The sequence below is a fragment of the Patagioenas fasciata genome, chromosome 1 (genome assembly GCF_037038585.1).
Source record: "Patagioenas fasciata isolate bPatFas1 chromosome 1, bPatFas1.hap1, whole genome shotgun sequence".
NCBI lineage: Eukaryota > Metazoa > Chordata > Aves > Columbiformes > Columbidae > Patagioenas > Patagioenas fasciata.
Window position 1 is genome coordinate 3937215 of NC_092520.1, and position 26388 is coordinate 3963602.

Sequence of the window (26388 nt, forward strand, 5' to 3'; positions counted from 1 at the left end):
CAACGCACACCATCCATCTGCCTCATCTTCACCTCAGCAAACGTCCAGCTGTTTCCAGCACTCTGAAACCAAACTATACAATAGGATTTTATAGGATAAAGCGGAATGAGGAGGAGCCCTCCCCTCCTCTTCATCAAACCTCCCGTGTCCCCCCCGGGGGCGCCTGTTTGCGAAATCAGAAAAGCGTGCAAGACGAAGCGTGGAAAATAAGCACCCGCAGCAAAAACGAAGCGTTGTGAGGTGGAGACCCGACAGCAAATGCTCATCCTGAAGGGGCTTTCCTGTGATTTTCCAGCGGTCACCAAGACGATAGTTTTATAGATGATTTTTGTTTGCTTTTTCGCAGCAACACGCGGCCACGGATGGATTGTTTTTAAGCGCCGTCTGCACCGCAGAGGTGTTTTCTATCTCTAGTCAGATCTACGGTCTTTTAGAAAAGGTACAATTAGAAATCTGCAGGAAAAAGGAAAAAGTTGTAATTGCTGTTATATATAAAATAACTGCCAGGCCCATGGCTCTGAAACCAGCGCTTACGGCGTTGTGGAGCAGGTGGTTGCTCCGCTCCCCCAAGAATTACCGCAGGGAGCAAAAACACCCCGAAGCGGTTGTGAATGTGGTTTTAGGGTGTGGATTTTATGGCCTTTTTGCTCGCATGGCAGCGCAGTGACCACAGCCCCGCGCGTAACCGCGGCCGCTTTTCAGCCAGAAAAGCTGGGAACGGCCAAATGACGTCAAGGCTGATGTTAACCCCCTCAGATTTCGTTGTAGAAGCGGCGGTCAAACGTTAATGGCTTAAAGTTTAGGGGTGTGGCGGGCGCGCTTAAAACACGCCGAGCTCGGAGATATTTTACGCAGCGCGCAACACGGGCGGGGTTTTTGACCCCAGTCGCTGCCCGTACCCGCCCGCCGGGCCATGGCGGGACGGCCGGCGCCGCTTCCCACCGCGTCGACAAACGCCGGGAGAACTACAACTCCCAGGTACACCCTGCGCGGCCGCGCATGCGCAACGCGCTCACCCCGCGCCATCTTGCCACCCGCTTCTTCCATCTCCTCGCTGGCGACGGGTGGCGGCGGGGACTACAACTCCCGGCGTGCCCCGCGGCGTCCGCGCATGCGCAGTGCCCCCAGCGGCCATCTTGGCCCGGAGAAGCGCTGCCGCCGCCGCTACCGCCACCAAACAAACCCGAGAGCGGCACCGGGAGGGGAGAGGAGGGGCCGTGGCCGCCGAGGAGCTTTTCGATGTGCCGGGCACGGCCGGGCAGGTGGGTCCCGCTCCCCGGCAGCCTCCGCTGCCTCTCCCCGTGGCGCTTTCTCCCCTCCTCGGGGAAGGGGGCAGCTCCCGTTCCCCGGACGGCGGGACCCGCCGCCCCCTCACGGCCCCGCGGGCAGCGGGGAAGCAGCAGCAGCCGCCGCCCTGCTCCCTCTTCCCGTCCCTCTCGACATCGGGGGCGGCCACCGGGGATCCAGCGCCGAGGAGTCGGCGGGTGGCGGCTGCCCCCGGGCGCCCCTGGGGGAAGATTCTCCCTCTTTCCCTCCTTTCCCCCCCTCCAGGAACGTGCGGCGGCGCCGGGGCTTTTGTTCCCCCATCCCCCCACCCCCCCCCGACACCAACCGGCTCGTCCCGCTCGCCTCCGGCTCCTCTTTTTTATATATATATAGATATCTATATGTATTTTTTTTCCTTTATTGGAGATGCGCCCTCCTTCCCCGCCACCCCCGGCATCTCGCCGAGATGCGATCGGGCGAGGCGGTGTTCCCGTGTTTGTTTTTTTTTGTTTGTTCGTTTATTTGTTGGTTTTTTTTGTTTGTTTGTTTTTTTCTGGTGAGTGTTGGTACGCGTAAAGCAAATTCTCACTTTTAAAAATTAATTAATTTATTTATTAATTTTGGCGTTGTGTCATACAACAGGCTGGTGCGAAATGCATTGATCGGGCGAGGGGGGTGTTCTCGTGTTTTGTTTTTGTTTTTTTAATTATTATTAATTTTTTTTTTTTTGTGAGTGTTGGTATGTGTAAAGCAAATTTTCACGTTTTAGATTTTATTTATGTAGTTATTCATTTTGGCGTTCTGTCATACAACAGTCTGGCGCTAAATGCTTTCCCTGAGGCAAGGGGGTGTTCCCGTGTTTTATTATTTTATTTTATTTTATTTATTTATATTTTGGTGAGCGTTGATATGAGTAAAGCAAATTTTCACTTTTAAAAATGTAATTATTTATTTGTTTATTTATTTATTCATTTGAGCGTTCTGTCATATAAGAGGCTGCTGCTAAATGCATTCCCTGGGGTTGGGGGGGAGGGGGGGAAGTGGGAGCGAGTGGTGAGCTGGGAAGAAGTTCTTATAAATAGGTGCTCTGTGCATAAAGGAGAGGGAGGAGACTCCAGCATCAACTCGGGGAGCGTTCCAGTGTGGAAAAAAGGCTATAAGATACTCCATAAAAAGGTTTGGGCGATGGATTTGAGCAAGAGAGTACAGGGAGCCTGTGCCCTTGTGAAACTGCTGGATTCCTGCATGCAAAGCCCCATTACAGGGGCTGGGAGTGAACATGTTGGCGGAGTTATGAGCAGGCTGAGGAGAGTTTTGCATTCATTAATAAACGAGGGGCTTGTGCTTACTGCATTTATATTCCTTTTTCCAGCAAGGCTGAGCTCTGTGGGAGCGCAGACGCGAGGGAAAGATGCCCGTGGTTTGGCCAACTCTTCTGGATCTCAGCAGAGATGAGTGCAAGAGGATCCTTCGCAAACTGGGTACAGTAAGATACAATTTGTGGGTCTGTATGTTCGCCCTTTTAAGATTTGCCTGCCTGCTGCTTCCGTGAAATACTTCAATACGTCTACAGGCAACTTACAAGTCATTTTTTTGTGCTTTGCATGTGTCATTGGCTTGACAGCGCTGGTTTGAAGTGATGTTTAGCAGATGCCCTCTGCCTGAGCAAAATGAATAGAAAATAATTGGTTTTGGTTGAATCCTTCATGGATGCACCAGTCCATCTCTGCCTTGATGTTGCAGTTTTGCATTACTGTTCTTTTTACGATTATTAACATGCAACAGGATACTCTGTGAGAGGAGGGTGTTTGTTTTTCAGTTCTGTGTTTGAGGCCTTTTTGTACCAAAAAAAAAAAATCATACGACCCTGATTTAACTGGCACTGTGGGACTCAGTTTAAGTTGTAAAGATACTATCGTAAATACTTGAAACAGGAGAAAAAAAAGAAGTGATGGTTTGTGATTTGCAGTTGCACAGATTATCAGGGAAGTGTGACAACAATGTTCTCTTTTAACTGTCATAACAGCAGGAGCTTTTTGCATTGTTTCGAATGCCTTGCAATATCCGAGACTCCTGCCCAAAAGCCATATATTGGGAGATTTTTTGTGCTCCATCCTTATAAATATATTTGTAGAAGGAGACACACTTCTGCATTTTGGAAGGTGATGAAACTATTTGCTTGCATCCACTTCTGGCTACCACAGGAGAGAGAATCCTTTGTTGGACGATTGAGCTCATCCTGTGTGGTGGTTTTTGGGTTCTTAGAACTGTGTTTATTTTTCAGTTTAGCTGTTTGGCTGATTAAATGATGTGTAGTATTAGAAGAGAAAAAAAACACCTTAGATTTCTCTTCAAACTTTCTTCTGAGGAGCATAGTCTAAGAAATGATGTCAGGAAGAAAGTTGAGACTGCCTCTAACTTCCTCTCACGATCAAGTCACAGCTTTTTCTAGTTCTCATTTTACCTGAATGTTAAATCATGTGCTGCACTTCTTAACTGTGCCAAGGTTCTCGTACCTTATGAAGCCATCCACTTTCTTTTTTGAGAGTTGAGAATTTGTTTTCCCTCGCTTTGCCCTATTTTTTTTTCATTTCTTTGGAATCTGGGATTTGCTTTCTGTTCAAACAGACAGTGATGAGGCTGTTACACATGACATTGAACACTGTACATCCATTAAGGCGATAGCCCTAGGTTTAAGCGAGGCTCAAGAAGCACGAAAACCAGGAGAAAGTACAGGATGCAAAAAGACTTGGACCGGATCTACGCTACTGAATTTTGTTAACGCAGCTCCGCTGGCTGGGAGCATGGAAAAAATAACCAAAACAACCAACTTCTAGCCCAGCTGACGGTGCTGTGCTGGCACAGCCTCACTGGTGCAGCTGAGCCAAACAGAACTGCAGCTGCACCTCCTTCAATGACATAACCTAGGCTGACAGGAAAGAAAAAAATTAAAAAAATAAGTAGTGTTTTCTTTATTTTTTTTTTTTTTTTGCTGACATGAGCTGTGTCCCCACAAGAGGGCCCTGCCAGCCTAACAGAGGAGCAGAGCCCTGTCTCTCTAGGGTAGAGAAGCTCTCAGTTTAAATAGACGCTTCACAAGGTTAGAGGGGGAAGGAGCAGGGGCGATGGGAGCAAAGAGCTGTTTAATGGTCATATCCTGCAATATTAATCTGCTTTAGAGGGTCCCACTTTTCCAGCTCTCAGCCCAACTTATTTTTGACCGCAACAGCGGAATTGTCCAACATGGGTGAGATGCGGTGGTGCAGGTGAGAAATTGGCAATACCTGGCGTTTTTCTGCGGTGTTCATGGTTTGTAACTGAAATAAGGGATGATGCAACTTATGCTTGAAATAATTATATTTATTTGTGAAATCTGTTTGGGCTGTTTGATGTGTTTTGTGTTGGAAAGAGTGTGTACCAGTTACTGATTGCTACGTAGACATAAGGGTGAGGAAGCTGGTTAAAGCTGTTGTGTTATCTTTACTAGCTTCCAGAAAGCCAGAATGTGCCTTTTTTTAACGCCCTAGTGTAGAGGATCGCTATTAAAAATACAGAAAGAAAAAAACAACTATCCTTGCTAAATAATTATACGGTTGTATCTAAGAATTAGTTTATGTTGTTAACAGAAGAAAATAATTAGTATCTTAAATACTGTAACGTGGTTGTCTAAATAAATGTTGATATTAGTAATAGCTGTTGCTTTAATTAGTGAATGTTTTATAACTGAAGCTGCAAATGCTTCTGTAGGTCACTCAGCATCCCTGTGCAGGATGCATAGTTAACCAAAGCGACTCTGCTTTGTGTGTTGTCTGCTTATTCAGAACAGGAGAGCAGGACTTCTTTTGAACCCAGTTCCTTGATTTGATTTGTAAATTAGCTCTTTGGAATCCTGCAGGCTTTTCAGAATAGCATCAATCTTTCTTTTGCAGCAAACTTCAGAGGTGTTAGGTTTTGGTCTGCCCCATTGATTCTCGCTTTTGGTTAACTGTTGGGGGTTGGTTTGGGTTGACCACTGAAATGGGGATGTTAAATGAAAGACACCTATGTATGTATTGGGAAAAAAAAATCTGTATTTGTGGTTTAAAGCAGGAGTTTCAGTAATGTTTCCTTAAACTGTGCTAAGCTTAGAATAGCAAGTCATTTTGGGGCAAATTAGCAGACTCCATTATTCGTATTAGGTGTATTTTCTTACTGCTGAGTAGGACAAAATTCAGAATGTTCAGCAATCTTTAGCTGTTCTATTTCTTAAAACATCAGTGGACTGATATTTGCATAGGTCACCTGGAATTATAAATTTTGGTAAATCATAGTTGTATTTTTGAGAATTAATCTTCATGCTGGCTCTACATTTAAGAATAACTGGATTGTTTCTTTTGTGTTGAGCAGGTTTAGTTTAACACGTTGCATTCTTTTCAGACTCAAGCAGTTGTACATATCAAGTAAATGGGCATAAAAGATTATGATGATTGTATTTAACAAACTAGAGATTATGTTCTCCATGCTAATTAAGGGAAGGCATTATGGAAAAAATTAGTTGTTCTTTTGATAGTGTATTACTTTTTCAAGCCAGACTTCTGTGTGGAACTCTTAGCAATGATACGTGTTAAAGATTTTCTTCTCTTCCTTCTAGAGAGTTCTGAGTTACTCTCCAAATTTGGGGACTGTTTCTTCAAGCGTTCTGGCTGAACTGTCAGCTCAGAGAGAGCCTGAAATATTTGGTGTGATAATCCTCTGTGATGATACAGTTGTTTCGTAGAAAAGCTGTATGCTGCAGAGTAATTGACTGAGAGAGCTCTAAATCATCAGTCTCTTTTCACAGTATCACAGTATCACAGTATGTTTGGGATTGGAAGGGACCTCAAAAGATCATCTAGTCCAATCCCCCTGCTGGAGCAGGAACGCCTAGGTGAGGTCGCACAGGAATGTGTCCAGGCGGGCTTTGAATGTCTCCAGGGAAGGAGACTCCACAACCTCCCTGGGTAGCCTGTTCCAGTGCTCTGTTACCCTCACTGAGAAGAAGTTCTTTCTCAAATTTAAGTGGAACCTCTTGTGTTCCAGCTTGATCCCATTGCCCCTTGTCCTATCATTGTTTGCCACTGAGAAGAGCCTGACTCCATCCTCATGGCACTCACCCTTTATATATTTATAAACATTAATAAGGTCACCCCTCAGTCTCCTCTTCTCCAAACTAAAGAGCCCCAGCTCCCTCAGCCTTTCTTCATAAGGGAGATGCTCCACTCCCTTAATCATCTTTGTTGCCCTACGCTGGACCCTCTCCAGCAGTTCCCTGTCCTTCTTGAACTGAGGGGCCCAGAACTGAACACAATATTCTAGATGGGGTCTCACCAGGGCGGAGTAGAGGGGAAGGAGGACCTCTCTCGATCTACTGACCACCCCCCTTGTAATACACCCAAGGATGCCATTAGCCTTCCTGGCCACAAGGGCACAGTGCTGGCTCATGATCATCCTGTTGTCCACCAGGATCCCCAGGTCCCTTTCCCCTACACTGCTCTCTAATAGGTCATGCCCCAACCTATACTGGAACTTGGGATTGTTCCTGCCCAGATGCAGGACTCTACACTTTCCCTTGTTAAATTCCATCAGATTATCCCCCGCCCAACTCTCCAGCCTGTCCAGGTCCCGCTGGATGGCGGCACAGCCTTCTGGCGTGTCAGCCACTCCTCCCAGCTTAGTGTCATCAGCAAACTTGCTGATAGTACACTCAATTCCCTCGTCTAAATCATTAATGAATATATTGAATAATATTGGCCCCAGTACTGACCCCTGAGGCACTCCACTAGATACTGGCCTCCAACTGGACTCCGCACCATTGACCACCACTCTCTGGCTTCTCTCTTTAAGCCAGTTTGCAACCCACCTCACTACTCTATTGTCGAGACATGTTCCTTTTAATGATTTTCAAAATTAATAAAATACTGTCAGTAATAGTGAAAATAACTTTTTTTTTTCCCCCATTTGTAGTGAGTGTTAAATAGAAATACTATTTGCTTTAATTCTTCAGAACTGGAGGCGTACGCAGGTGTCATCAGTGCCTTACGTGCACAGGGAGACCTTACGAAAGAGAAGAAGGATCTTCTTGGAGAACTCTCTAAAGTGCTTAGGTAACTCTGACCTTTTTAAAATAAGAACCGATGACCTATTTTCTTGTAAGGTATCGCGTTCTTTTTCTGTCACTAGTATCACCAAGCAAATCTTAGTTTACGGAAGTAATTCTCTACCTTGTGGAGGTTTAATTCCTGTTCTGCTCTGAGTTTTTAATAAGGAAAAACAACTGTGCTTTAGTGGTTGAATCTTTGTTGGTGTTTTGTGAGATACTGAGTGTTAAAAGGATTGGAGCTGGTTCAATTGTGTGCACTAGCTTGGAGTTCTATCAAGATAGGACTTCAGGGTCTTTGGCCTCAAGTTACATGAAGAAAGAACGCTGCACATTCGGGGCAAATTTTCCTACCATACGCTTTAAATTTATTGCTCTCATTAGGAGATTGGATTCTAGCTGTTTTGCAGGGGTACCCTATGAAATACAGTATTCTTTCTATTCTTCGCTAATATTTTAAGACAATAATACATTAATTCTTCCTCACTGTGACAGCAGAAGTTAAGTGACAATCTCCTAAATGTAAATGCCCGTTCCCTTTTGTCTCTTGAGTAGATTATTCATAAGTTTAATTTTAGTTAGAAGTTTTAGATAAATGTTCGTGTCACCCTCTGACTAAAATATATTGCTGGGTTTTTTTAATAGTATTTCAACAGAGCGACATCGCGCTGAAGTTCGGAGAGCAGTAAATGATGAACGACTAACGACTATTGCACACAAGTAAGTTACAGACCATTTTCTGTGTGATTTCCAAAGGTGCTCTTTGGAAAATCCATTACACCTTAACTGAGCAGCAGAACTTGAAAGATTGATGCTGGTTTAAAGAATAGTGGTTAAAACAGTGTGTGGATGAAGGAATTACTGCATCAGATTTACATCCTGGAACTAGAAACAGTTATTTAATACTGTTGAATTTTGGATCTGAAGGCATCTTGTTCCTTTTACAATATAAGAAACAGTCTTTTGTGAGGAAGAGCTTTCTCTAAGATAGTCCAGAACAGAAAGTGGAGAAAATAGAGAAATCCAGTAACAGAATAGAGATGTTTGCTTTATTATTGTTTATTTCACCTTTAATTTTGTTTAAATCCATTTGGAAAGGTTACGCTAGGAGGGACTTAACCATGTAGAAAGACAAAGGGAGGGAAAGAGGTGGCCGAGATTAGTGGAAAACAGCGTGTCAGCACAGAGGGGGCATAAATGTTAGAGCAGAGAAACTGCAGCAAGATAACTGATGACATCAGTTCCACTGTTCTGTGCTTGATGCAGCTGCTGTGCTGGCATCAACGGGGCTGGTTCCTCCTTGCGTTCCCTTTCGCAAGCTCCTTGTGATTTTAGGAGGTGGAGAGAAGCAAGAGGGCAAGTGCTTGCTTATTTTTGATAAATACTTAACAGCCTTAATGTTAAGAACGGTCTTTAAACAGAGCTGGATGGCAAGTTGTCTGTATTTTTTTTTCCTTTATCTGTGTTACAGCCGTTGATTTTTAAGTTTGATTACTTAGGTGTCATACAGAGGAAAAAGAAAGGAAATCATACAAATAGGAGTTAGCGATTGTCTTGCCAAAATCAGTGTACTGTTTTAGTGCTGCAGAAGGATATTTAACATTTTAATGTTCACATTTAAAGAGTTGGAAAGATGCTGTTTACTAAACAAAAACCACCGAGTTCCTTACACTTCTTTAAAGAAAGGGGGAAAATAATGAAAACCAAGTATTTCGTTTCCAGATCAGGATTCTTTTCTTAAGTTTCCTTTTTAAGTAGTAGTTCTGTTTTTAGCGTTTTACAGAAGAAGCATAAAGTTTGTCCTGAGGTGTTGAACTTCAAACGGCTGAAATGTTATACAGACAAGGTGCAATTGTGAAGTACTGCGTCTCTTTATTTTTCCTGTGATAACTCTTTGTAAGTGATGGATGATAATATAGTATTTGACTTAAATAATGCTCTAACTCATTAGGAAAGCCGACTTTGCCAGCTTTGCTATATGCAACATTTGTAGTCTTATTTTTGATTTTAAAGATGCATTTTTACCTCGACTGATGTAGCTCTGCTTACACTATATGAATACGTATGAAGAACGCTGAAGCGTATCAGGATTTAACAACAGAGCAGATACTCTGCATTTTACGAACTAATTCGTGGTAGCTTTTGCTGCAAATTGCTTGTAATAGTTCACGTGAGGAGTTGTTTTTTCAGAATATATTAATACATTGAATGGGCTGATTTGCTTAAGAACATAACAGCATTGTAATTCGCCTTTTTGGTTTTGCTGATTTGACAAATGGTTTATGTAAAACAGTCATAACCAGAAACCCTTCTCCATCTAGATAAGAGGCAGCCTTCTTTGGGAACATTCTAGTCAGCATGTGAGTCCTAAGGTTAAGAGAAAATGAAAGCAGCAGGCTGGTTTCTGTTGAGGAAGATGCACAAGGTGTATTTAAATCATATAATGTTCTGTTACCTTGTTTGGGACTAATTTAATAAGCTGGAGAAACTTTTCAGGTAGAACAAGATTTGCTTCAGAAGCCAAGGGTTTTTCCCTGTAATATAACCGATTTGAGTAGTTTTATGTTGGATGTGTAGGTATTTTTGTCATCCAGAAGCAGAGTGTGTAGCCACTCTACCTGAATAGTAGCTAATTAATCTGGGGGTTTTGAACACGACATTAACAGACCTCTGGCCTTTTAAGGGCTCTGCAAAATCAATCAGCAAAAGAAGCAGCAACTCTTAAATTTTCCGTGGGAGGATTTCTGTATCAGGTGGGAAAAATGTAAGGGCTTTCATGAAATGAAGAAGGTTCAGGATTATTTCTCTAGAATACAGTTAGAAAGTGTCTTTTAGATTTTGGCTGTGGAAAAAAAGCATTTAAATAAGAGTAATGGGTATTTTGGACGCTTGGCAGAGTACTTACAGAACGTTCATTTCTATTTAGTATGTCTGGACCAAATAGCTCCTCCGAATGGTCTATAGAAGGTCGTCGACTGGTGCCGCTGATGCCGCGACTTGTTCCACAAACAGCTTTTACCGTTACCGCTAATGCTGTCGCCAACGCAGCTGTTCAGCACAACGCGTCTCTGCCAGTTCCTGCAGAAACTGGAAACAAAGAAGGTGAGAGAAAGCCGGAATTCTACTGCAGTCGATGGGAATATCGAAGTAATGTCACAGTATAAGTTGTTATCTTAGATTCCAGGTTCCAGTATAAGTTGGGGAATGACCTATTAGAGAGCAGCACAGGGGAAACGGACCTGGGTGTCCTGGTGGACAGCAGGGTGAGCATGAGCCAGCACTGGGCCCTTGTGGCCAGGAAGGCAAATGGTACCTGGGGTGGATTAGAAGGGGGGTGGTCAGTAGGTCAGAGAGGTTCTCCTACCCCTCTACTCTGCCCTGGGGAGACCACCCCTGGAATATTGTGTCCAGTTGTGGCCCCTCAGTTCCAGAAGGACAGGGAACTGCTGGAGAGAGTCCAGCGCAGGGCAACAAAGATGCTGAAGGGAGTTGAACATCTCCCGTGTGAGGAAAGGCTGAGGGAGCTGGGGCTCTGGAGCTTGGAGAAGAGGAGCCTGAGGGGTGACCTCATTCATGTTTACAGATATATAAAGGGGGAGTGTCAGGAGGATGGAGCCAGGCTCTTCTCGGTGACAACCAATGATAGGACAAGGAGCAGTGGGTACAAACTGGAACACAGGAGGTTCCACTTAAATTTGAGAAGAAACTTCTCAGTGAGGGTGGCAGAGCCTGGCCCAGGCTGCCCAGGGAGGTTGTGGAGTCTCCTTCTCTGCAGACATTCAAACCCGCCTGGACACCTTCCTGTGGAACCTCAGCTGGGTGTTCCTGCTCCATGGGGGGATTGCACTGGGTGAGCTTTCCAGGTCCCTTCCCATCCCTGACATTCTGGGATTCTATAAACTCTAGAAACTTGGATCAATGGCTTAAGATTTTGTAAAATTCTGTAAGTGATGGAAGGTGTTTCATAACACTTAAAAAACATAAGTAGGTTTTGGTGAAGGTCAAGAAAATTAAATTTTTTTTTTTTTTTTTGTTTGGTTGGTTTTTTTACTTCACATTAAAAATACCAAATTAACAAATTAAAAGCTACTTTCTACTTTCCCTATGCCCTTTAAGTAATGTTAGTACACATTCCATTTAGCTTGGCTGAATAGGTTCGAGTTACGCTTCATGCAACTGGAGAATGTGTTACACTTACTGAAATGGGCTGTTTTATTCTGGTTTTGTGAGAAGTACTGAATTATTGCAGCATTACTTATGAGCAAGGGTTTAAAAAAGCTGATTAGCAAAATGAGTTGTTAATTGTGGAAAGAGTATTTTGGTTTCTTCAGGTGATGCACTGTTGAGGAACGGCACTAGTGATTTTTCTATAGGTTACCTGTCTGGATGTGGTCATTTACTGAAAAGCAAAAAGATCGAAATATTTAATGCTAAAAAGACAAATAACCAATTGTAAAATACAACATCGGATTAATACAAATTAAAAATTACAGATTAAGAATCGACAGCACAGATTTTTGGGGACGGGAGGAGGGGAAATGTTAATTCCAAGACCACGCTTAAGTTAAACTGGGGGCTATTCAACAGTAACAGGACTGCAAAGGCAAAGATGTGGCTAATGACCCGAGGAGTCTTTGACTTCCATTTCAACTGTTAAAATAGTGATAGAATAATGGGATTCTGCGCTTCAGTTATACGGAAGGTGTCTTTTCTCCTCTTCAGTGGTGGTTTGCTATTCCTACACAAGTACCACTTCAACCCCAACATCTACCCCTGTTCCAAGTGGCAGTGTAGCGACAGTGAAGTCCCCCAGACCCGCCAGTCCAGCCTCCAATGTAGTCGTCTTGCCAAGTGGAAGTACTGTTTACGTCAAAAGTAAGTGATACTAGCAACTGATTAACAAAAGGGAAAGAAAGGGAGAGTCTCGTGGCTGAAGCATGGACCGAGTTAAGCACTCTGACCTTGGGCAAGTCATTTAGTGCCTTTATGGCTTCGCTTAGTCTAAAGAATGAATGTATTGCTTCCCTTTTTTTTAAAGAAATTGCCTTCAGGATAAACCCACTCACTGTAATATGCTGCAGGGAGCGGTAATGAAAAGGGACAACACCAGTGAGAAGTATTTTGAAAATAACATGCAGGAGTTGCTGTGTATCAGTGGATTTCTAATCCAGCTTGCTCAGAAATTGGCTCTGCTGGTTGCTTCTGCAGAGGCCTTACCTCTTCTTTATGCTTAAATAGTGCATAGGAGTCACTTATTTGGGTTAGAAAAGGTCCCTCCTTTGCACTTCCACAGGTGGCCTGTACATTTTTAGAATACAGTAGTTTGGCAAGCATTTATATGCTTACATTAACTATGTTGGCGCATTTTGGGATTTATTTGGAAGTGAATCTTGGTGAGGCTTGCATTCCTGGGCAACTGTGAAAACTCCATACAAAATCCCACCAGATACCCATTTTCATGTATTTAAATTTGTAAATCCAGGGTGTAACGTCTAGAAACAGTCGTTTTTCTTACCCTCCCCATCTCTTTCTTTGGCTAATAAATCAGATAGTTCTAAAAACAGAGTATTCCTCATACATATGCCTAACTCATCAAAGGTAGTTTTATTTCACTGATAATTAAAAATGTTTCCTTTTGTCCTAATTTGATGCCTGTCGAAATGTGGGTGACAAAGATTAATAGTGAAGTTGATAAGAGCTATTTTTGTGCTTGCCTTGGATACCTTTAATAGTTCAAGAATTATTTTAATCTTGATGACTTACGTGCCTGTTTGTATAAACTTTTAACTAGTCAGAAATGTCACATCTTACTTTAATACAGTATTACCTGTAAACCACCATCTTTAATGGCTATATCAACCCATGGAACCCATTAAGATTTTTCATTTTCCTGATTTAATGCACTAATCACTCATCTTTAGTTTAAAGATTCAGGTGGAAAATGTTCTTAACCTCTTGAAAATTTAATTTCGACCTCTCTTGAATTATTACTTGGTAATGAGTATAAAACCAGTCTAGACACACAACGGAGGGGGATGAAAGGTTCTCATTCTGCCCATCCCTAGATTTCATTTTTTCCTCCACTTCACATGCTTCGTTTTGTTCCTTTTTTGTTTTGTAAGGAAAAGTGTCTTTCAGAGTATTATATCAGTCATGTTAGTTTTAACAAACGTGCTCAAGAGCAAACTCAGGGGGACCTGAGTTATATTCATGACTTCGCCGCTGATCTGTTGTGTGACCTTGTCCAAGCCACAGGCTGATTGAGCCATTAACCTCTCCGTGCCTCTGCTCCCTTGCTCACCAAGCGTGAGTTGTAGTTGAGCTGCGTTAACTTTTAGCTGAATGCACATGGAAAACCTTCTGCAAATGCAGTTTCTAACATGAAATTATAGGAATAATATTCTTGCAGAACCTCAGCTGTGAAAACAGGAGATGCAGTGAGCTGTATTTAGCGTAAAATAATGTTCTGCTAGTTTAATCTGTGTTGTGTCATATTTTTTGTTTATTTCTTTTGTAGATGAGGACCACAAATAAATATCTTTCTCTACAGTGTTTCTTGGTGACCCACCAAAATAACAGCTGTGTCCTAGCATCTTAGCTGCATGTGTTTTCTTGCTTGGAATGGATTCTGAAATTCCTACACACTTTCAGTGTGATTAGTGACCTCACGCTTATCAATCTGCGTAGTGTACTCAGAGTAATACTTAAAAGCCTGTTCATGATAGACCTTGAAGTCATGTAACCGAATCTTTGCTTTATAGGTGGAGATCACCACTAGGCTTGTGCAGGGCCATAAAGTGAATTCTTGATCAGAGCTTTGAAATCCGGGCTCGTAAATCCGTGCTTCATCTGTACTGTTACAGCCACCTCAAACTATTTTTTGGGCTTCAAAGCAAACTTAAAAAATAGTCTTTGCTTCTCTTCTTTAGCTTATTTTTCCATCCATCATTGTCAGCGTTCTGAAGTGTACCTGCAAATGAGCTTGGTACTTATGATAAGAAAGAATCCCATTTTTCAGAAATCACTTGCTGTTCTACTGGGCGCTTTATTGTCCATGTTAATTCCTGCGTCTTCACTTTTTGAATGTCAGAATATTTAGATATTTTAATTGGAGACTAATTAGATCTTAACCCTAATAAGAGATTGCCAACCAAGTTTGCTTGGGTTACCAGCAAGACTGGTTTTTGTCATGACAGCATTTTTTGTCTTTAAGCTCCAGGCAAACAGAACAAGACATTTGGTCGTGTTCTGCATAGGGGAGACTGTGTCTTTTTGGCTTATCTCCATTTTTTAAAACAACAGTGGCTAATTGGTAAACCTAAACGCTACCCAATAGCTATAAGAAATTTTCAGTTATTAAACTGTCTTTGTGTAATGTGTACTGATTTATGAACCTGTTGTCTACTTTGGGAAGTTTAATATGGATTTAAGTTCCGTTGATCATGCTGTTATCCCGAATATTGCAGCAGACTTTATATGTGTACAGTAGATGATTGTGAGGAATGAACTCCTTTGATATTGGACTCTGTTTTTCATTATTGTGTGTTAGGTGCTGTTTTATCTATCTATATATATATATATATATATATACATGCACCAAACAAGACAGAAGCTGATAAAGTGAGGTTTGACCTTCATAGTTAAAGTATGTAATTAAAAACAAAAAGGAACTTGATGCTGTATTGAGGTGGAAGGTAGAAAGGTGTTTTAATGATGGCATTAAAGTAGGTATGAAAATTGAAGTAAGATAAGACTACAGGAGGATAAACTTCAGTAGTCCAGGGGCTTTAAACAAAACCAACAACAACAACAATTTAGTGTAGAATTTTAAACTGGAATGTGCATAACATTGTCCAGTCCCCTTGTGTATGTAGTCTCATTAGTCAAACTTCTGGAGACAGAATGAAAACCCTGTATTGGCTCCAGTGTTCTTTTAAACTGAGTAAAATTAACCCAGTAACTGAGTGACTTGTGCTTTTTGAGGTTTTGTTTCTTGGCTTTATGGCACTGTAAGTGTGGTCTGTATCAAGGACCGAGACCATCTGTGGTATGGTGTGGGTTAGTTGTGACCATAAGAGTGATTTATCCTCTATTTCTTTTTATCTTATTTGAAAGTGAGTATAAAACTCAGCAAATTCGTAGTGTTTTAGAAAACACCGAGACCCTCAGGTGGGGAAAAGATAATATAGAAAAAGTACTTCTTTTCCAGGTGTCAGCTGCTCAGATGATGATGAAAAACCCCGCAAAAGACGGCGAACTAATTCTTCCAGTTCTTCCCCCGTTCTCCTGAAAGAAGTCCCGAAGGCGGTGACTCCTGTCACTAAAACTATCACCGTGCCTGTAAGTGGCAGCCCCAAGATGAGTAATATCATGCAGAGCATTGCCAACTCCTTACCGCCACACATGTCGCCTGTGAAAATAACCTTCACTAAGCCCTCAACACAGACAACAAACACGACAACACAGAAGGTATGTGGGGGAAGCTGCCAAATGTTATTTTATTCTGGTTTTATCAATGAATAAGACGCGATGTTTGGCTCTTACTTTTGATGAACTGTCTGGCTGGTTTGTTGGTTTATTCTTTTTAAGGATTGCGCTTGGGATAAGGTAATCCCTCTTTAAAACAAAGAGAAAAACCAAACTCTTGTATGAATTTAGTTCACCTGTGTGTGAAGGGACCTGGATTGACAGCCGTGGAGACTGAAGCCCTCTTTTTATCCACAGAACAGGTACAGCACAGGCAGCGGGAGTGCAAGCTTCCCCCAGACTGCCCCACCAATGTGCCTCAACCCTGACCTGAAGGGACCACTTCTAGGGATGAGAGGGGATTCAGTCTCCATGCCCATTCAATTCTTGGCCTCTCTGGTGAGACTGCCAACAAGGTTACCAGTTAGGACCATTTGTGGTGTTGGGTTTTGTGATATGGACACTAGTCCACTGAGAACTGGATCACATAGGCCACTGAACAGCCTACAGATGGTAACAACTATTGGTCAAAGGTAATCTTTCTTATTTCTATTTTCCTTATTTATAATGATTCTTTGCAGTAGTGGAATTCCAGGAGAGGTGGCATGGGCTTTCCCTTGCCAAGCCTTTTGTCTAGAGCCAAGCTTCTTTTGTGGTCTATAAAGCTTATTTTTGGAGCTGATCAAAGACTGGGGGGCTTTATTTTCCTTTCAGTACTAGTGTGCCATTTCTCATTCTACATTAACAGTGTTATAGTGGTCAAAATCAGTTGCATTATTTCAGCCTAATGTACCCAGCTTTCACCAGAATGCAGCTGTGTGGAAAAGTTTTTTCCGTGTTGAAATATTGTTATCGGACTCAGATATTCACATGCCTGATACATGGCATGCCAACTTTCCCATGCTTTAGGAAGCATTTCAGATGTGTCTGCTCTTTTGTTCTTAAGATATAAAAAAAGATGACTGGCCCAAATCATGCTTGTTCTTGTTGTGGTTATTGAGGCAGACTTGGAGAAGGGTGGTCTGTGGAAATACTTTGGCCCTGATACCAACAGACTGATGGTAGCCTGGCCACTAACAGACATAATTTTTTTCAACCCTGAGTGTTTGACTATTGAGCTCAAACCTTCACACAGTATTTGTTCTGTTAGTCTTCTTAATTGTTTTATGACTCTGTTTGGATTAGCAGAGTTCCCATGTCCTCATTTTTGGAAACTCTAAAACCAAGGAAGATTTACTGAAGGATGTGCAATGAAGAACTTGCTTTCTGCCTTTTTCCCACTTCAGATGCTTTAATTTGACTCTCTGTTCTCTAACAGAGTCCTTAATCAAATTTCATCTCTGAATGAATACACAAATAGAAATTTGTGAGTGAGCATAAATCATCAAATAAAATGTCCTGCATTCAATGCCACAAATCCACAGCTATGATAGGGCTTAATTTGCCAATCCTGTTGTTCTTGTTAGGCTCATCTTTTGTGCAGGAAGAATTTTTTTGCCTTAAATATCTGTAGTGTTGTAACTATGAGTGTTATATATCGTAGTTGAAGATGGAGTGTAGTAAATCTCTGAAAGGAAGAGAATGGAGTGATAGAGTCTTTGTGCAGTTGTGCCTCAGCTTGTTCTGACATGGAAGTTTTCGGGTTTGCTTTGCAGTGAATTATTTGACTCTTGCTAATCTGCAATGATGGAAAAATAATTGCTTGTCTTGTTAGGGAGCTGTAGTAGCGTTTGTATCTGAACTCATCACGCTGCACTCTTGCTGGATTTAGATAAGCCAAAATACGTAACTAGATCATTTTGATGGGAAAAAGCCCTTTTAGTACTTTTAAATTAAGTGGCAGACTTGTTACACTCCAGTTGGAAATGTACTGTATTAAACAAGCACTGTTGGATGTGAGTGAAGTTGTTGGATGTGAATGAAGTTTGTTGTTTCTGCGTGCCAGCTTTCTGAATTGTTTTGACATTTTAGTAGGTTGGAGGAAGATTTGTCGTAACAAGTAATAATGTCACAGCTTCAATTTCTGGATTCTCTTATAGTCAAGTCCCCTGTCTAGGACACAGAAGGAATCTAGCGAGGGAAGCTTCTGGCGATTAATGCCTTTATTTCTTCAGAGACTGGGATTTAATGCCTCTCAAAATAGAGGTGACAGGACTAATTTCAGTGTTTGTTAGGAATTAATTTTTACCTTAACAATTACAATCAACAACAAAGCAACTTACCTTCTTTGTTTTTAAATTAGACAGTCTTTCTGCTGTAAAAGGTGTGATGCAGTTTTGGTACCCGTGATGAAGTTACTTAGATCATCTCAACATATATGAGAAAATAGTATCTCAAAAACATCATTGTTGTGATTTGAGCTTTTATACTTTTAAACTTTTACCTGAGAATTCTGTTCTTGGGATATACTTCATACATGAAAATCACTAAACTTTATTCTGCTGTGTTAACTTTGAAAGAAGAAATAAGAGACCCAAACCTGCTTAGTCTCAGGACAGCAGCCATTGTTGGACTATAATGCTTTACAAGCGTTTATTTTTCCTTGCACGATTAAATCAAGTGTTATTACATGATAGGCTTGGACTGATGGTTTTATCTTTTGTCTTTCAATGAAGTACAATGGTGTTCAGGATTTGTGGTTACGCCAGATTCATCTTGCGTATCTGTACTTAGTTGAGATGCTAAACTTACCCTGTTGCACTACAGGCTATATAGGAAAATTCATATGAATAATGTGCCTTTTTTAACTGCAAGTTGTTATTTGGCTGTATTCCTGAATTAATTATCCTAGGTGCAATGAAGCTGGCCCTAAAATTCAAACACTTGGGAAGTATTTCTGGTTGTAACTGACTATTTAAGAAATGGGATAAAACTCCAGAGGCGCATTGTAAGATCTTTTCTCGTGGCAGAATCGAACTGTGTCGTGTTCAGCTCGGCCACATGGTTGTAGCCTAAGAACAATGTTGGAAACGTGTTTGATTAAATCAAGGTTGGGCAGAAGGCAAAAGTAAGAGAGAGGCAGAGGACATGTTCTCCCTGCAGCATGCAATGAAGTGGAAGAGCAGCAGATGTGGAAACTTAGTCCTTCTGACACTGCTCAGTTGTGGTCACCCTGCTGTAGCTGATGGAGGTGATAAGGTTTTGGGTTTCACCAGATCGAGGTATTAAAGGCTGAAAACTAAATAATGGAGACCATAAAACTAAGGACTGGGGCGAAAGGAGAGAGAGGGGCAGCCATGGTGGTGAAAATTGCTGCTTTTATTCCATCCATGTGGTTATATATATTTTTTCTTTAATTATAAACTCCTTACTTACTCCTGAATCTGTCACTTAAGTGTATTTCTGGTGCCATTATCATGTTTTTTCTTTGTCAGGCAAGGTTTCAATAGTCTTTGGGCAGCACTGTAAGACTTGGTTTGAGCTGACCTAGGGTTTCTTTGCTCTTTCTATACCATCTTTTCTCTCTCTGCTTTTGTTGCAATAAATCATTAATAAGGTTTTATTTTCAAGGTTTTTAATAAATGAGTTGTTTTTTTTTATTGGGACAATTGCATTATTAAAATAATTTCTCTGTGTTCTTGCATGGTAAATTGAAAGTATGTTGTATTTCTGTGCTGTGTGTTTCTGTTTTAACTGTGTGTAAGTACAATGAAGCACGTAGAAGCAGAATAAAAGGAATCCCTTTAAACAGTCTTGATATTCCATACTTAAGAAATACTTAATTTTCTGGGTCAGTTGCATAAGAACAGACCTTGTCCAATGTTATAGTGAATTCTATGCTTTTGTATGTCAAATCAGATTCATGGTGTTGTAATTGCAGCTCGCACTCAAGGTAATGTTTATTGCCTTTAAACAAATGGTTTTCAGACAGATGAGACAGAATTTCTTGTTATTGAGAACACTAATTAAAGCAGAAATTGTTTTCAACCTAAACCAGGTTTTTCACTGATGAAATATTGATTGTTTGCAGCCTTGTGGATCAAAAATATTTCTCATTACTGACTCAGCAATTGCTTGTTAATTGTTAAAGAGGAAAAAAAAGTAATCTGTAATCTCATTGCCATTTCGGTTTGGGATAATGGTGTTTAAAACTTCCTTGAAATCCCTTCAGTTGCATTTTAAATGGGCTTCAGGCTTCCTGGCCCAGTTTAATGAAGCCAAGCAATTCATTCCTGTCTGTTCGCCTTCAGACATGACATAATTCTACTTTAATTAAATAGTAACTGTTTTACCCAAAAGAAAAAAAAAAAGGCCCTTCTAAGGGAAAGGTTTCTAACAAAATGTTTATCACCACTTCTTCAAACTAATTGAAGTTTGTTGTTTCTAGCAAATGTGAATGAGACACAAAATGTGAATGTATCGGCAAAACTAAATACACACAGACAGATATATTACTGTGATTTCATGCCTTCAGATAAACGCAAAGAACAAATGAATTCCTTGTTCTTTTTCTTCTTTCAGGTGATAATAGTAACCACCTCTCCAAGCTCAACTTTTGTACCCAACATCCTTTCAAAGTCCCACAACTATGCAGCAGTTACGAAACTTGTCCCAACGTCAGTCATTGCCTCAACTACTCAAAAGCAACCGGTGGTTATCACGGCTGCTCAGTCCTCTTTGGTCAGCAGCAGCAGTAGTAGCTGTTCTACTGCCTCCTGTACTGCAAATACTGTTGCTGTGACTGCTGTGGTATCGTCAACGCCATCCGTGGTTATGTCAACAGTAGCACAAGGTACGGCCATAATATTATATTATTTCACTCACGAACCGGGCTTTATTTTGAGAATAGCATAGAGGAAAATGCACTTCATATTTACATATAATGAGTAAAGTGTGGGAGATGTGGAAGAAGTGACGGAACTAATCCAAGATACCCCACAAAAGGTCTTGTTGAGCTCTTTCGCTCTTCAACAATTAACGTGGACGTCCTCTTTTTGAAGGGAATGTGGTGAGACAGTGTGGCATAGCTTTTTATTTTGACAACATTTTACTTGCCACGTTAAAACACTATAGCCTCAAAATGACTGGCTTTAACAACTAAATCTGATGTGTGAAAAAGGAACATTTCCAATATTTGAAGATGGTTGCTTCTCTTAAAGCCTGATTTACAAAAAACATGCAAAGTCAACATAAAAAATACAACTTAATGCTTGACATACCCATACTTTAGCATATTTGTAGTGGTAACTAATCTCGATGGCAATTCTGAAAGGTAGAGAACTGTTATTTTTGCATTTTTTCAGCATGTCCTTTTTCAAGTCCTTAAAAATTAAGACCTGAGTGGACCTGGATTAAGATTCCTAGGTTTCTGATCTTTAATTCCCACTGTGTGTGCCAGCTTGACCGATTCAGCTCCACAGCCCCAGGCAACATTTGGAAGATATGTATGAATGAAACGACCTCAATGACCAGCACTAGAAAAATACTGTGCCTGACAAGAACAAGTATCAAATGGCAATTTTTCCTGGTCCATATTTTCCATTCCACAAAGAGTTGATCAACCACATGAAGGCTGAGGTGTTTTGACTTCCATATTGCTTCCGTTAATCAGATCCTGAAGATGTTGATCTACAAAGCAGAAGGGCTTACAGCAGAATTTCATATTGTGGATTTTTAGTTGGATTTGATCACAGAAGAAGTTATAATTCTAAAATACTTTAGGTGGAATATCTCCAGCAGTTTTTTTTCAAGACTTTAAGCATCACTGCAGAAGATGCTGGTGAAATGTTTTGTGACATAAACTGATCATTGCTTCTTATGTGGAGGTTAAATTCATGAATGAAAACAACTGACCGAGGAAATGGAGAAACCATCTTAGATGATGCAGTAAGAAAAGGACTGCGTATTTAGGTTGCTAGAATAGTAGTTTATTATGATTTCTATTATTATCACTGCCATCTGTAAATGTAGATAAATAAGAAGGGAGATTTTCTTGCCATTTTCCACTACAGCTGGGACTTGTTTAAGAAGTGCCTTCAGAAGACATGGGCTTTATATTTGACTTTTGATGCTTAGGAATGTGCACTTTAGAATTATAGATGAAGCCAAATTTTGCTGGAAGTATTGCAACAACTATGTAAGAGAATGACAGATTAGGATGTATTTGGGAACTTTGTCTTTTCATCTTACTACAAACTTGTTTTAATCACTTTATTACTTGTATAATCACTTAAACCTATCAGCACAAAAAACCTCTGTTTCAGTTTGCTAAATTATATACTATTGCTTGATTCATTATTTTAAAATAGTGTTGCGCTTAGTAGCAGATACTCTTTCTTAATGTTGGTTGGTTTGATATTTATCATCCTCGTCGAGGGTTTAGATTGCGGGGTGACAATAAAACCCTGGCAGATGCATTGTTAACCTCCTCTCATCCTCCCACTTCCCCCTTTTGCCCCTTTCTCTCCCCCCTTCCCACTACGCACAAGCTATCGGGAGGGAAAGGAGGACAGAGAGAAGAGAGTTGGAGCAATTAAAAATGTTTTACTAATGCTACTGATAAGAATATTGAAAATAACACAAAATATACAAAACCAATCTTTAAAGTCCCTGCAACTGCAGAGCCGGCACCCGAAGTCCCGGACTGGACTCTGCAGCCACCCGGAGCTGGATTCAGTCTGTCACTAGGCCTCAGTTCGCAGGGACGACTCACAAGGTCCTCTCCTAATGTCGGCCATAAGGAAAAGGGAAAAAGAACGGACGAGATCCTTGTGATCTCCCACTTTTATATCAAGTATTCACATGAATGGGATGTTATACACAGTTGGTCAGTTTCTTGGTCACCTGTTTCTCATTGCCCCTCTTGCAGAGGTGCATCCATGCTTATCAATAACCTTGCATTCCATTGCTATGTTTACCAAAACATGTGTCTGGTTCTTCAGGAAAATGCAGCTAATATGAAACTTTAGCTGACAGGCAAATTCACTAAAAGAGAAACTTGTGTTTTAATAAAACCAGGACATTCTAACTTTTTCTAGTTAGGCTTTTCACTGCAATATTTTGCTTTCTTGAAGCTTAAAGATCAGGCTTTGAAAATATTTGTGGTTTATTTATACTACAAAAGGTGCAGGAAGTAGACTTGGGATTGTGGTCTTTCCATTAACTGCTGTTCTGCTGCCACATAGAAAATCTGTATAAAAGTCCATTGCCTCTGAACAGAGCACTTCAGCTACGTGGGAGCTTCTTTTACTTATGTACATCTATGGATTTTATTACTAGTAAAGACAGTTTAAATGTAAAATTATTTTAGAAACGGTAATGCTTTTCCTTCCGTGTTGCACCATTCCATCTTAAACCATTTACTCTTTCACAGGTGTGTCTACGTCAGCAATTAAAGTTGCCTCTACCAGACTGCCTTCCCCAAAAGGTTTGGTTGGGAATCCAACTCAAATCTTAGCACAGTTTCCCAAGCAGCATCAGCAGTCCCCCAAACAGCAGCTGCACCAAATACAACAGGTTCAACAACAACAGCAGCAGCAACAACAACAACAACAGCAGCAGCAGCAGCAACAACAACAGCAGCAACAGTTGGTGCCGTCATCTGTAGCTCAACAACAGCCACAACAATCTCAGTTGCCTCCTGGCATCAAGCCCACCATTCAGATCAAACAGGAATCAGGTAGCTGGAGTTAATCTCGGGTCATATTGCTGATTGGTGAGGTCTAAAGTCAAGGAAGTTTGGCAGAATTCTGTCCCAAAATGTTCTGTTGTTAAGGAATAATGACTTGACTAGAAGATGTGGCATTAAATATGAATATAAGTAAACAGTGAAGGATGTCTTAGTGTTTTCATCTAACAATAATTGAAGAATTTGGTTCTGTCACTTTTCTTGCCTGGCTCAGGTACACAGACCATGCTTTAGGATTAAATGTTTTATCTTTAGAGATCAAAAGGTACGTAAACATCTTCAAAAGTAATGTGATTGGCAACCTGGAAGACACCGGTTTTCTGAAGATCCAAGACCTTTTCAACTGTATCAACTGGAAAAAAGAAGTTAATCCATGTTTTAATTATTTTTCTTACATCCAGAAATCAGAATCTACTTTTTAGGTACTTGTCAAAACAAATACAATTAGATCTGAGACTGGAAGATGGACTAGATTCTTTTTGTAGCGCTGATTCATTCAGTTGACTTTGGGCAAGTCATGTAATCTTCTGTGTTGGCCTTATTCTGCTATAGAATACGTATGATGTGGTAGGAAGTCATGCTTGCAAAGTTACCTTAATTCTAAAGGTAGAAGTGCTATAGAAGTGCAAAGTATTTTTATGTCCATGTATCATATTAATCATGCCAGTAAAATTATTATATCCATACTATTTAGATCAAAGAATTAAAGTAGGCCATAGAATGGAAAAAATAAGCAGCCCTACTCCTGTACTTTGATAAATTACCTTTTGGATTATAGGACCATTGCCTAAGAAAAAATACCCAGTAATGAAGACAGATATGAGACCTCCATCCTTCAGTCACTGAATAATATTTGATCAATAGGATCAATAAATAATTTGATCAATTAAAGCGTCACTATCATCTGGTAGCTATTCTTGCTGAAAGGTGTGAATCAATTTTCACAGAGACTTTGCCTTTTATTGAGTTTTGTGTCTGGATGATGCAAAGGCTTTAAGTTATGTTTTCTTACTTCAGGTAGTTCGCATCTTAAGTGGACAAAATTCTTCACCTTAGAAATATTTGTGTACAAATATAAGTGGGATTAATTCAGGCTGGGTGTTTTGTGGCATTTGACCAACACAATGCAACACATTTACCTCATCGTGGAATGTAAAATGCAAGTGTCCTGGATATAGTTTTGAATGGATGACTTGAATCTCCTGGTTTGCAACTGAGAAGTGAATCTGGCAGAGAGAGGGAGCAGAGTCCTTGCTGTCCTATGGTGTCCTCATCCTTTGTTCTTGCGGATTCTACTCAGAGCTTGTTTCAGCCCAATTCCTTTGTGGCTTTGAGATAACCAATAAATCAAGAGGAGAGCAGTTTACTTAAAGCAACCTTCAGTAGCCAGTGTGACAGTTGCTTCCTTACACACACTAATACTCTTTGCCAGAAAGGTGGGTTTTATAACATTTATTCAGAAGGATGAAATTCAGCAAGGCTAATTAAGACACATTAAAACGTACAGACTAAATTGCTGAAGAACTATTTCACTTTTAGATGGTTCATGTATATGAACCGATTGAGTATTGGTTGTAACCTGTTGGTTCTTGGGAAACATTCTGTTATTGGAATCATGGACCAGAAAAGACTAAAAATCACTGCAACAAATCAATGATGGAACGGAATCGCACGCCTCAGTGGGAGTAGTTAGGAATTGAAACAGGCACATGAAAGGCAGAGATGGTGATTGTCTTGGTATTTGCAAAAAAACAAAACAAAACCACAAACAAAAAAAGGCAAAAAACCCAACCCAAACAACAAAAATATATATGTTTTCAGTATCATGAATAGATGGGCCTTGTGAGGCTACTTGCCCCACTAGAGCTTGGTCTGAGAAAGCGTTTCAGAAAGTAACTTTTCGTGCCTGTATTTTAACAGTGACCTTTCTCCTTTCCTAGGTGTTAAAATAATCACTCAACAGGTGCAACCCAGTAAAATCCTTCCCAAACCAGTTACAGCGACCTTGCCCAGCAGTAGCAATTCACCTATTATGGTGGTTAGCAGTAATGGGACTATCATGACAACTAAACTGGTCACTACTCCCACTGGTAAGTTATGGCTCTGAGAAGGGAAGGGAGGGTAAACCCAGACACACAGGCGATCAAACATGGTTTATTAGGGTAGAAAAAAAAAGTCACTTCTCTCTTGTAAACAGTGAGCGCAACAGCATATCCACAATCCTGTTGATATTTATTGTAGTTGAGGATTTTTACACTGAGTGCTTTTTTATTGCTCCTACAACCTCTTTGAATTTGGACACGAAAATACAATTGTTCCTTCCCCACTAGGTTTTATTTTAAACAAAATTTCCTTGCAGCTTATACTTTGCACTTCTGTAGCACCTTATATTAAATGATTCACATTAACTGTTCAGGTACCTCAAGCAGATAGGTCAGCATCATTCCTATTTTACATATATGGAGTTTAAAAGGCAGGTGGCTTGCTCATAATCTTACAGTGAATTTGTGAAAAGGCCAGTAAACTGAATTTTATCGTTCTGGGGATCTAATTGTATTTGTGTTTTCTTACCAATGAAAGATCAGAAATAATGCCAACTGTTCAGATTATAAACTAGTATGAAGAAGACTTGAAAGGAAGCTTTATCCTAGTTTTGAGAAAACTTGTAATTTACTTTCTGAATTTTAGCATGGATTGGCAATATTAGCCTAAAATAATGGTTAATATTATTTTTTTAAAGTGCTTCTCAAAAACATTCTTAAGTACTTAAAAAGAAATCCAGCAGTTTTGCGGTTCATTTAATTGGGAAAACCTGTGTTGTGCTCTCTGGGGTTTGAACACTTGGCTTTCTTGTTGTAACAATCTGTTTTGCTCTGTAGTCTTAAGCAATTAAGGTCTGTAGTGCACTCTCTGC

General features: G+C 40.6%; 1 protein-coding gene across 9 annotated transcripts in view; it reads left to right on the top strand.

Annotated features, from left to right (window-relative positions):
* The first annotated feature begins 1123 nt into the window (after positions 1–1123).
* Positions 1124–26388, top strand: part of EMSY (EMSY transcriptional repressor, BRCA2 interacting) — a 42496-nt gene continuing 17231 nt past the window's right edge. For 4 of the 9 annotated variants that reach the window (XM_065833482.2, XM_071815306.1, XM_065833491.2 and 1 more), the window contains exons 1-10: positions 1124–1262; positions 2639–2747; positions 7289–7388; positions 8027–8101; positions 10308–10483; positions 12104–12256; positions 15591–15850; positions 20309–20579; positions 23160–23465; positions 25415–25564. In XM_065833482.2, the coding sequence (XP_065689554.2) occupies positions 2678–2747; positions 7289–7388; positions 8027–8101; positions 10308–10483; positions 12104–12256; positions 15591–15850; positions 20309–20579; positions 23160–23465; positions 25415–25564 (1561 nt within the window). In that variant the 5' untranslated portion in view covers positions 1124–1262; positions 2639–2677. Of the gene's footprint in view, positions 1263–2638; positions 2753–7288; positions 7389–8026; positions 8102–10307; positions 10484–12103; positions 12257–15590; positions 15851–20308; positions 20580–23159; positions 23466–25414; positions 25565–26388 lie in introns of those variants that run through there. The other 5 variants (XM_065833508.2, XM_071815339.1, XM_065833545.2 and 2 more) reach the window with 3 other exon arrangements.